At 39.3% G+C, this 12,850-nt stretch overlaps 1 protein-coding gene across 1 annotated transcript; it reads left to right on the forward strand.

The window, feature by feature from the left end:
* The first annotated feature begins 409 nt into the window (after positions 1-409).
* On the forward strand, positions 410-9,624 carry LOC306773921 (lymphocyte function-associated antigen 3-like). The gene is made up of 10 exons (XM_079263867.1): positions 410-523; positions 2,232-2,375; positions 4,765-4,890; positions 4,986-5,146; positions 6,514-6,598; positions 6,726-6,821; positions 8,488-8,514; positions 8,636-8,671; positions 8,773-8,900; positions 9,013-9,624. The coding sequence occupies exons 1-10, from the start codon at positions 466-468 to the stop codon at positions 9,022-9,024; spliced, it is 873 nt and encodes a 290-aa protein (XP_079119993.1). The 5' UTR covers positions 410-465; the 3' UTR covers positions 9,025-9,624.
* Positions 9,625-12,850: the final 3,226 nt, after the last annotated feature.

Raw genomic sequence — 12,850 nt, forward strand, 5'->3', positions numbered from 1 at the left:
ACTTTATTAGTGTTTAATAGTCTACTATAAAGGGGACAGTGGTGTTTGTCAGTGCATTGTTGCTTGTACTTTAGTTTTAAAGTGATTTACATGAAACAAGAATTACAGATGGTGCAAAGAAAGCATTAGTGGGTTGCAAAATGAGGCAACACGACGAATCAAAACGATAAAATCACATTAAAATGGTTAAAAGTAGGTTTGTTCTTCACTGAGAGTTTGTTCCACTTTGCTTCTCAAAGTTTAATGACTAAACTAGTTAGTCCAGACTAAACATGAGTCTTAATCTCGGAGCTGTGTGTTAAATTTCAGATGCATGGAGGATGGGAAAATTACACTGCGTCACTGCTTTCTTACTTACTTTCACTTTCATTTTCGCGGTTTGCTTTTCCTGCCCAAGACTCGTCCTCCATAAATTTGCCCTCTTTACTTCTCTGTCAAGTTCGGTTTTTAGTATCTTTTAGAAAAATGTCGGCTGCTACGGTGGCTTTCTTGTTATTAATTCATGGCGCCTCGGCTAGCTCAGGTAAGTTATATCTAACGCAGGTATGATGCTTTCATGCTAATACAGCCGGCGAGCAGAGACGACTCAAAACCAGGTGTTTTTTTTATCAAAACATGACCACAGAATGAATTTACAAGTTTATATGACAAACTGCGATCTTATGAGAACAGGTTATAGAGTGTATTTATTAATTTAATTCAGATTTCAGTGCGATAAAGTAGTGAAAAGTCGAAACTACACAATAGGTGTGGTCGGACATCTTACAGCAGCCCACGAATAAGCAGTTTGCAGGAAGAGATGAATAAAAACACATTTAATTCGTGTTATCTTCTCAGTAGAAATAAGATTTATTTTAGCAAGCAAAACAAAATAATTGTTCAATGTTCAATATAAATATTTGCCTTTATTCTTCGTTTTTATAGTGATACAGATGTTTGTCAAGTCGATGAGACACATTTGGGATGTTGGATCTACGGTGGCCCTGAAGTGTCAGAGCAAAACAAAAGCCACAACACAACACATTAAGCCACAACACAAAACAATTAGCCACAACGTAAGTGATTTTTAAAAAAAAAAAATTCTCGGGACCACCGCAATAGAATTAACATCATCTGAAGTGAGCAGCTACGCACATAACATCACGTCAGCTGTTTTCAGTCCTTACAGATGATAAACGGGAGATCGTTTGAAAAAGTCCGAGAAGAAAAGAAAACACTGATGGGGAAAAAAAAAAAAAAAAAAAGATTAAAATAATGTCAGTATGCATTATAATTATTGTTTCAACTGTGTAAATCAGGAGTTATCGTATGTTCGTGGTATGTGGCTTTTTACATGGACCAAACCGACCGTCTCAGCCTGTTACCGTGATAAAGTCCCAGAAACGGAAAACCGGTTTTGGAAAAGACGGGGATGCAAAAAAAACAAGCACCTTTGCTGATTTCAGGGTGACCAGAAGTACTCTTTTACTCTTTTATATATCTTATTTTTGATAGGTTAAATAAGAGTTTGACTGAAATGTAAAAATCTACCGGGATTTTGCGCTACGTCAGCCTCATCCGATGCAGAGTAAAATACTGTAAGTGTTGATGACAATGCATACTGAAAATTAGTGAGCATCGGTGGTCTAGACGGGTCAAAATAGATCAATAAATTGGAGACAGGAGCTTTAAATGCCGCGATGAAGACAGCGACAAACTATAGATAGCTTACTTTATTTTTAATAATTTTTTTATTGAATAGCAACACAGAAATAATAAAATGCAATACAGAGAAATAAAATATTTTCATGGATTAGCGTACATATCACAGCTGAGACAATAATGATAGGTAATACTGACATTAATAAACGTTTTACGACTGTAAACAGCTGACTTCCCGTGATGTTACGTACCTCGTTCCTCACTTCAGATGATGTAAATTCCATTGCGGTGGTCCCGAAAAATATATTTTTTTAAAAAATCACTTCCGTTGTGGCTTAATGTGTTGTGGCTAATTGTGTTGTGTTGTGGCTTTTGTTTTGCTGTGACACTTCAGGGCCACCGTACGGATCAGAGTAAAAAGATAAAACCTGGTGTAAAAAGCAAGGTTAAATCTGTAAAGATGAAGGTCAGGGAAGCAAATGTTCAGGTAGAAACACAAAACAAAGGTAGCTGGGAAAGTCTTGATGAGAAGGAATGAGTCATTTAAACTGGTCTTTAATGATCTTTATTTTATTTTCCATTTAAACCAGTCCACTACAGCGAACTGGGCTCCAAAGTCGACATCTCTGCAGGTTCTGTGACCGGTCCACTTACGAGCATTACATGGAAACATGGACCTGACATCGCAGTAGAATGGTTTGGATCAGAGGTTTATAGCTATCGTCATTTTGCAGGTCTGTTTTTCACACATACACACACACACACACACACACACACACACACACACACACACAGATACACTGGTCATATTAGTTCTGCACTGCTGTTGTGCTTTTCATCAAACCCAAGAACACTTTACAGACATAAAACATCAATGGATAAATCAGCATAAATCAAAGAAATAAAGGGCAGTGTAGTTGGGCTTAAAGTGATCCAGCAAGGTGATTCTGTAGTCTAGATTAGAAGATGGGAAAAGCAGCAAAATTGTGGATGTCAAGTGGGTTTTAAAGAGTTCCAGAGTTTGGAAACAGAGTGGCAGAAAGCTCTGCTACGTATGGTGCTGAGACGGGCAGAAAGCACAGTGATGTGGATGGAGGGAGCGGGCTGGAGGGTCAGACAATTCTGTTCTGCATCTTCAATTCCAATAAACAAAGAAGGGTCAGGTGTGGTCCAGCAGGGACACCTGGACAACCTGCAGGACACCAGTCCTTAGGACAAGGATTGAGGATCCGTGTGACACGACATAAAATATAAATAAGAAGAGAATACAGTTCTCATCAACACATATTTTATTCCCAGTGGAACATAAAGAACGTATCAGATGTTGAAACTGAACATTTTACAGTTTCATTGACATGAGCTCATTTTTAATCTGATGCCAGAAACACCAACAAGGTGGAATAGGGGGCAACAAAAGACTGGGAAAGTAATTCCCACTGGTCAGAAACAACTGGAGGAGCCTTTGACAACTAAAAAGGTTAACTGGCAACAGCTCAGTAACATGGCTGGGAATAAATGGAGCATTTAGGAGACGTAGAACTTCTAAGATGTAAAGATGGACAGAGGTTCGCCAAAATCCACTTTGTCAACACAGTTCACCCTGAAAAAGACAAATGTAGGTTAGAGTTGTATCATGAAAAGAAAAAGCCATGTAACAGGATCCAGGAACACTACAGTCTTCTCTGGAGCAAAGCTCATGTAAAATGGTCCTGTCTAAAACTGGATGAAAGTGTGAAATTCTTTGTGGAAATCATGGACGGCGTGTCCTGCAGACTAAAGAGGAGAGGCAGCATCCAGCTGGTTATCAGTGGACAGTAGAAAATCTGCATCTCGGATTGGATGGGGTTGCATTCGTGTCTATGATGTGGGCAGCTTCCACATCTGTGAAGCTCCATCAACGCTGGAAAGTAAATGGAGGTTTTAGAGCAACATCTGCTCCCATCCAGACAACGTCTGTCAGGGAAGACTTTGCAGATTTCAGCAAGACGACGCTGAACCACATCTTGCATCCATCACAGGAGAACTGGTCTGCCTCCAGTCTAGACCTTTCACCAGTACAAAACATCTGGAGCATCATGAGAGCAGAAATCCAGCAACAAGATCCAGGACTGTAGAGCAGCTAGAATCCTGCATCATACCAGAACAAGACAACATTCCTCTCCTAAAACTCCAGCAATCTCTGATGAAAAGTCCAATTTTTTTTAACAAAACAGTTCTTTCAGTTCCTGAGTGTCTCTTTTTATTCTTGTATTCTATTTTAGCTCAATTTAGTCATCATGAATGGTTTGTTTACAGGTCAGTATTTTCATAAAACGTTTCTTATTTTATATCTTATATCTGTGGAAAAAATACAGTAATTTTATCATATTTGAATAAAAACTTAAGTAATGGTTTCAATGGCTCCTCGACACAGATTTACATCTTAAATCAAGTTAAAAAAAAAAACTTTTTATTGTCTAAATTATGATATCTATATATTAGGGGTGGGAAAATCAAATAAAAAAAAATCGGAAATCGGGATTTTTTTCTTCACAATTTTAAAATCGATTTTTTTTTTTTGTTAAAAAATCGTTTGGTTTTTTTTCAAATAAATAAAATTAATCCACTATAAAATTTTTGTCATTTTCATTGGTTTTATTGATCTTTTTACTTTTCTTCTTGGGCGTTACAGCAGCAGAATGATTATTTGGCTACTGTGTTGTTTTTTCCTAACTGAAATCAAGAAAAATTACTAGCAAAACGAAGTTTTATCAAAAAAATTTTGTTTTTAATCTACAAAAATCACCAATATTGAAGAATCGTGAGAATCGCAATTTAAATCGAATCGGCACCCAAAAATTCAGAATCGAATCGGGACAAAAGCATATCATTACAGCCCTACTATATATGATATTTTTCCTTACCAGTAGAAATGAAGAGTGTGCCAGAAGTGTGTGTGTTATTTATCATTACATCGTTTTTCTTTTATTTTCTTTTGGCCATAAGCTATGAGATACTGAAAGAAAGCATGATGTTAAAAAAGGAAAATTCTTCCTCTTTGTCTTTAAAAGCTGCTCCAGATAAACAAATTGCTGAAATAACTTTATCATGAGCATATTGATCATATATCTATATTATCTTTAGGTCGCTGCCAGTTAAATCTGGAAACTGGAGATCTTACGATCAAAAATGGGACTAAAGAGGACAGCGGCTTCTACACAGCAGAGATCAATAATCGCGTCAGAGACACCACAGAAATACGGATCATTGGTAAGTGGATGAATCTTATCTGAAGTTTGGTTGCAGTGTGTGTTTTTCTTTTCATCTGAGGTTTAATAAAGCGGACGCTTTTTTGCTTTTATCAGCTCCGGTCCCGACACCTACTGTCACCACAGGGTGGAACCTTAACAGGACTTCCTGTGTTCTGACCTGTGAAGGAGACATCAAGGACGCTGGACCGGTCAATTATTTCTGGACATTTGGTGACAAAGTTGAGACTGGAAGTAAAGAGTATACCTTGACTGAGGTAAAGAAAGACGTCCAGTTAATGTGATCAGTGTTTTAGTTTCTACTCTGATTCTTGTTTTAATAATCAGATAACAGCAGCAGATTCAGACATGTTATCTGGGAAAATTTTAATCCTGTCTGTGTTGCTGTCAGTAATCTGGACTCTGTTTACTGATAGCCTGCTGTTGTTTTAAAAATGAAGGTTTTTTTTTTGTTTGTTTTTGAGCTTCAGGCTCATTTAAATGCTTTGTGGACCTGGAGAAGGCGTTCGACCGTGTCCCCCGGGGGCTCCTGTGGGGGGTACTCCGGGAGTATGGGGTACCGGACCCCCTTATACGAGCTGTCCGGTCCCTGTACGACAGGTGTCAGAGCTTGGTCCGCATTGCCGGTAGTAAGTCGGATTCATTTCGTGAGGATTGGACTCCGCCAAGGCTGCCCTTTATCACCGATTCTGTTCATAACTTGTATGGACAGAATTTCTAGGCGCATCCGAGAGGTTGAGGGGATCCGGCTCGGTGGCCTCAGGATTGGGTCCCTGCTTTTTGCAGATGATGTGGTCCTGTTGGCTTCATCTGGCCGTGATCTCCAGCTCTCACTTGAGCGATTCGCTGCCGAGTGTGAAGCAGCTGGGATGGGAATCAGCACCTCCAAATCTGAGACCATGGTCCTCAGCCGGAATAGGGTGGATTGCCCTCTCCGGGTCGGGAGTGAGGTCCTGCCTCAAGTGAAGGAGTTTAAATATCTCGGGGTCTTGTTTACGAGTGAGGGAAGGATGGAGCGTGAGATCGACAGACGGATCGGTGCGGCGTCTGCAGTAATGTGGACTCTGCGCCGGTCTGTCATGGTGAAGAAGGAGCTGAGCCAGAAGGCGAAGCTCTCGATTTACCAGTCGATCTACGCTCCTACCCTCACCTATGGTCATGAGCTGTGGGTCGTGACCGAAAGAACGAGATCTCGTATACAGGCGGCTGAAATGAGTTTCCTCCGCAGGGTGGCCGGGCTCTCCCTTAGAGATAGGGTGAGGAGCTCGGTCATCCGGGAGGGGCTCAGAGTAGAGCCGCTGCTCCTCCGCATCGAGAGGAACCAGTTGAGGTGGCTCGCGCATCTGGTCAGGATGCCTCCTGGACGCCTCCCTGGTGAGGTGTTCCAGACACGTCCCTCTGGGGAGGAGACCCCGGGGAAGACCCAGGACACGCTGGAGGGATTACATCTCTCGGCTGGCCTGGGAACGCCTCGGGATCCCCCCCGCAGAGTTGGCAAATGTGGATGGGGAGAGGGAAGTCTGGGCTTCCCTGCTTAGGCTGCTGCCCCCGCGACCCGACCCCGGATAAGTGGCACGAAGACGAGACGAGGCTCATTTAAATGCTGCTTTTCATTGATTTCCAGGAGCGAAAAGAGGTTGAGATCGGCTGTATCCTAGAAAACCCTGTCAGCCGTCAAAACAGCAAAAAGATTCAAAACCCTTTGCACAGTGAGTTATCACACTGATAATATCCGTACAAAGAGTTACTGATTTATTGGCTGTCAGAATGCTCCAGTGTTTGATTATACTCTAAACAATATGCAATTTCATTAATTTATTGTTTTTTTTCTTTAAGGAGGTAACGGCGATGCTTTGTTTGCTCTGTTGCTCATCCCAATTGCTGTCTTGGCTGTCTTGGCTGTCTTGGCTGTCCTTGTATGTAAAAAAAGAGGTAAGTATCAACTAAAACTGATATAGTGGTATTGTAAACACTGTTTAATTGATTTTGTGCTTCCAGTCTCTGTCTAGTTTGTTAGTGTTCACTAAGGTGAAGGCTCTCAGAGCCAGTGAGTAATGAAGGACGCCTCGTTGAGCGCTGGAGAGTGAACCAGCGTCGCCGCCATATTGGATGCACTGAAAAAACTCAGCCTCAAAAAAAAAAAAAAAAAAAAAAATACAAAAATTAGGTAAATGTTGCTTAAAAAAAGATAAATTATCTGCCAACAGAACAAGAAAATTTGGCTTGTCAAGACTTTCCAAAACAAGTAAAAATACTCTTAAAACAAGAGGAATTCTATGGCATAAAAACTAAGAATTATCTTACCTTAAAAAAAAAACAAGCACATTTGTACTCAGTTTACAATTTTTAATCTTACTGCAGAGTTTTGGGCATCGGACACAAAAGTGGCAGTTTAGTGACCAGCGTTGAGCGTTTGTTTGGTCTGAACACACCGTCATTGGTTGACGCCCAAAACGCGACGCAAGAAAGCTCGACGCCCCCTTGCCGCGCCTCCCCATAGACTTTACATGGAAACCTGCCGCTCATGATGCTCAAAACGCGTTTGGTCTGAACACACCGATAGTATACGCAGTGTATCACGCTGCCTATGCGAGCAGACGTCTCATAGCCCCGCCATCTTGGATGGGTCTCCCATGCGCCTCCAATGCATTTATTTGTAAAGTGTAGGCCCAACCACAATAATAGTTTCATGAATTTTCACCTGATTTTTCTCACAGTGTGGTTTGTTACAAAGGGCAGAGATATTGATATGATACAGATCATTGTAAATTATTAAAAATGACGTGCTTTCATGCTAAAATATTTTTATAATGCTATTTAAGTAAGACAAAATGTAGCAGTAATATAAATAAATGTATAAATCAATTTAATACTAACATGTTTGATTATTTATTGATGAATTTGGATTTATCTATCTATTTTTATCTGGTCAAATAAATTATTATTCAACCTTGTGAGATATAATTCCACACAATCTACTTTCAATATTTTGCCGGTTATTGCAACCGTATGCTGAACAAAATACAATAATAGTTGCTGCTTTCTCTTGACTACGGTTGACTCCTTCTTTTATTTACATTTATCAATATAGAGACACAGTTGTACAAAGTCTGAAAATATAATATTGTATTGAAACTGTGCAATTCAAAAGTTACCTAGAAAAACACTCAGAGAGTGCAAACCTTTTGGGCGTCAACCAATCACGGTGTGTTCAGATCAAACGTGTTTTGAGCGTCAGGCTTCATACCAGTAAAATAACAGGTTTTTTGTCAACTGTTGCCATGGTGAATCCATCAGGGCTCCATTGATGGTGGCTTTTTACTATGGTTGCCAAATCTGGGTACAGATACTCACAGCAGTTGAGTTGCTCTGACCCGAATAAGTTAACCCAGAGTTTCTGACTTGACTCAGAGTTAGTTGAACTTTCTGAGACTGATCCCAGGTCTAGCCACTGGTCTGTTGTGTTGAAACAGAAAATATAAACACTTTTTTTTTTGGTTTAGCTTTTTTTTTTTTGTTTAAAAAAAAAAAAAGAAGTAAAACAGAATTACAATTTTTTTTTTTTTTTGCAAATGACATTTCTTATACTGTATTACAGGAAGTTGCTGTAAAGACAATAAAAAAGGTGAGATCAAATATTTTATTGTGAAAACTTTGACAAGAAACACAGCAGTGTTTTAAAAGACATCGGTTTTTTAAAAAAAACTATGCCTTTTGGTCGTAACATTTCTTTGTTTATTTGACAGAAGAGCCAGCATTGAATTCAGCAGACAAAAACACTGGTAAGTAAAATGTTTAGACAGATGGCTGAAACACTAAAATGAGAAAGTAGAATTTGTTCACAGAGACAGATACATTGTAGTGTTGGTGATTGTTTTAACAGAGGACTCAGACCATAATTTATCGAACCATGACTATGAGAACGGAGAAGCACTCGGACTCATGCAGACTTCAGACACCGAAAAAGGAATCAGTGAGCAAACATCAGTGGATCCTCAGAAATCAGGTTTGGTCAGTAAAATTTTCACAACTTCAGGTTTTCTTCAGCGTTTTAATTTGACGTAATTGTAGTTCATATGAATTTTTCCATCTAATCTGAGTGCTGCTCTATGTGACGTTTTAGAGCCAGAGCTGAAGGAATAGACCGAAAAGGACCAACACTGAAGCTTTTTCAGCGTCTTCTAGCTGAAGTTTTCTGCTCCGTTCTGTAAAGAAGTGTTTCACACTGGCAGCTGCGTCCAGCAAGGTCAGAGTTTTGATGGCAAAGACTTTTTTTTTTTATCTTCCAACTTTAAATATTCAGGTTTTATTCTAGTTGATTTACTCTAAATGTGTAAATATTACATTTCCAATTTCCAGTGTTATCTCTTTTTCTCTTCCTCCATTTATAACCTCTTGGGTTTCTTTGGTCAATCATCTGTTGTGCATTTTAAAACTGTGACGATATGTTTCCAGAACTGCCCGTTGTATCCGTACAAGCAGATAAACTCACTGTTTATTTATATAAAAAATCAGTCTTAATATCCTGATATTGACAGAGATCATAAACATGAACAATTATGTAATTTCTGCTTTACTGTTGAGCTTTATTGCTCCGTTGTGGGAAAAATGAAAAAAATCATTAGTAAAACTGTGACGATCTGTTTTCAGAACCTGCTAAACTGTCCTCAAGATTTATTTGTTTTCTATTTTCAGTCTTTCTGTAATCAGATGTTTTTCATGTTCTCCTTTATGGCCAGAAATGATTTGTCTGAAAATATTTTACTTCATTTATAATTTGACACAGATCATATTGTTGAGGTCAATAGTTGCTGATGGACAAAAGTGTTTCAATACCTTTTCTTTTATCTATTCGCGCATGCTAGTCATTAGCACTAGCTCTCCAATGGTTTTTTCTATAGACTTTAGCCTTAAGCTAACTTTTTTTTTTTAAATACTTTTTTATTTGTAATGTTATGCAATTTTGTTAAGACAGTGTATGTGTTTCCAATGGGATATGAGTGTATTTTCTGTATGTCTGCTTATTTTATACTGTTTTTATACTGTTTCTCTGTAAATTTTCAAAACTACCCTGGATCTTTCGAGGAGAATTATCTGCCAAGCTGTTGTTGCAGGCTCGAGCACGCCACACCCAAGTGGCGGCAGAATCTATGGCAAGGCTGCCTCTCATTGAGTTTAGACACACAGTCCCTGAATATGACGATACTTCTGTTTTGGAAGAATTGCTATCGGGGTCTATGACTACTCCATGAATATAGCGACAGAGTAGTGCAGTTGGCAGCAATGGGGAGCAATGGCGGTGGATCTTATTTGACCGGATTCACCTTGGGAGGATGCTTATGTGTGCCTCACTTCGGCATATGACTTTGTAAAAGAGAAAATTACTTTTTTTGCTATGCTATGCTATCCATTTTGGTTTGGGAAGAATTGTTTTATATTAAAATGCATGACTCAGTGTTGTTATCTAAAGCTTTGTAAATAACTGAACTAATATCATAGTTTCATAATTATAATTGTTTTGTAGTTCACACCTATGTAAGCATATTTTGTTAATCATATCTGTACTGTGAACATCCTGAACTTGGAAGATTACATTGTTACTGCGTCTATGAGAGCATGTTGTCAGTATTTAGCCTACATACCTCACTTTTCTCCTGGGAAATCTGAACGTGAATGCCATGAAGATGCAGTTTTAACACTTTTGCTGAACAATCGTTCTTTACGTCGCTCTTAGCCCACTGCCTCTATAGATGAGTCATGAGTACTTTTGAGCAGTTCTGGTGTATGATGAGCTGGCAGAGAATGACAGGTGGTCAGCCACAGCGATGACTGTCAGAGAAGTGATCCCTCTTACTTGCTTATGTGAGACGTCTTTATGCAACATCCAACAAAATGTTCAGTTGATTTTAAAAACTGTAATAAAAATATAAAAATTTGTCTCTTTGTCTTGCTTGCATTTGTCTGCGCACCCAACAGCAGGTGACAAGTCAGGTAATTTGCAACATTTCTTTACATTGTGGGAGAAGAGGCAAAATGTATGACTTGGAAAATGGAAAGAGACCAAATGAATGTGTAAAAATCTCTCCCATGTGCTCAGAAACCCTCCAAACCCACTGACGCTTATGCCACTGATTTAAAAAATAAAACCAAAGATTGTAAATACGGACAGTTGTACGACTCTTTGGTAGGTGACAGGTTTTGTGGCATAACTAATGACCAAGTGAGCAGCAGACTGTTGAGAGAACCAGACATTCAACAAGGTTTCTGCAGTGTGCTGTGCAAGTAACTTTATCCCCATTCAGGTGAAAAGATTAACACGGAGTTAACAAAATACCAATAGACCACGTAGCAGCGGTGATTAAACCAGTACAAGAAATTGTGAGTGAAATGGGTTAGGCTGCTGAAGCTGTGGGTTTAAACATGAAACCAAAGGTTTTCCTGCTTTTGGCCAAATATGCAATTTTGTCCCACAATAAAAAAAAAGCATTTAAAGTGGAACTATTCTGTGTATTTCAGGCTAATTTATTTTTCTTTCTGAGACCAGAAGGGCTGGGATTGACCGAGTTATTGTCACAAATCGCTTTATTTACTTCAGACCGACCCTCTCCGTAGGCTGTCAGATCAGCCTGTGGGCAAAGCGAGTGGATTGAGACTCTTCCGCATTAAGCCCCGCCTCCCGCCACTGCACTACATCGGAAACGCGCACCGCATCTGCTTCCGCCGTCATTGTAACGTCTCATTAACAGAAGGATTAGGCTAATATGAACTCAATAAAAAAACAAAATACAATGTCAACACATAGCATACAGCCCTACATGTTGGAACCTGAATCAGACCCTGAAAACGAAGTGGAAAACAGCAACCCACAGCAACGAATGCAGCAGGATGTCTCTCTTTGGTAAACTCACCAGCCATCGTTGGAAATAACTTTATCCCACGTTTTCCACCCGCCTGATGTATTTGTACATGTCCTTGTTAACCAGTAGAAGGCAACCAATCATCGAACCTTATCCCACGGGACGTCACAAGGATTTCCAAGTAGAAAAAACTCTAAAACAATGCGTTTTTCGTCGCCATGGAAACCGAACAGAGAGCGTGCTGGAACTCAAACTCAAACATGCGTTTAGGTGATAAAAAACAGTGTCGTTCACATGTCTGATGAGGATTCAACACTGTAACACTGTAGAAAGCTCAGAAAACTCCAAATACCATAATAGCACCCATTTAAACAAAATGTGTACATCAGAGTCAGCAGCAGCAGGGCAGGAAGTTGGGCAAGCCGATGGTGAAAGTCTTGTTTATTGGTCCAGTTAAAAGTAGGTTTGGACAACTGCTTACATAACTGGATCCAGCAGCTGATTGTATATTTTCTCATCACATTTCCTGATGTAGAATCAGCTGTTTAAATACAAGTAATCTGATCTTGTGCTGTATAAATTATATTGTATTTATGCAGCATTTAGCTTAATTGTGTTTTATACACACTGATGATGATGATGTTTCATCTGCTCTTGAACTTGTTTGACCGCAGATGGAAATTAGCATCATGCTACATCTGGTGCAACCATCTTTATTTTGTGTAAATAGTCAATGCTACAACACATTTTCCTATTTAAATTAAGAAAAAGAAAGATTTTATTTAAAAGAATTGCATTTTTTGGTGTGCTGGTGTGTTCCAACAAAGGCCTAAAGCACAACACTGAGTTTGAGATCATACAACAGGATGTTTCAGCTACTTGGATGATATTTTGTTTACTCCAGCTTATGCATGGCAAAGTAAAAGAAAGTGACTTGCCAAAGGAATACTATGACCTTTTTGATGGATTAGCTTAACTGGTCATCAGCACCATGTACAAATTAATCAATTTCCTGTGCACATTCCCAGCAGTATTCCAGTGGCACTCAGGAAATTACAGTGTATGATACAAAGTACAAAATACAAAGTACTTCTCTGTACTAGA

This window comes from Telmatherina bonti (assembly GCF_933228915.1).
Source record: "Telmatherina bonti genome assembly, chromosome: 24".
Classification (NCBI taxonomy): Eukaryota; Metazoa; Chordata; class Actinopteri; order Atheriniformes; family Telmatherinidae; genus Telmatherina; species Telmatherina bonti.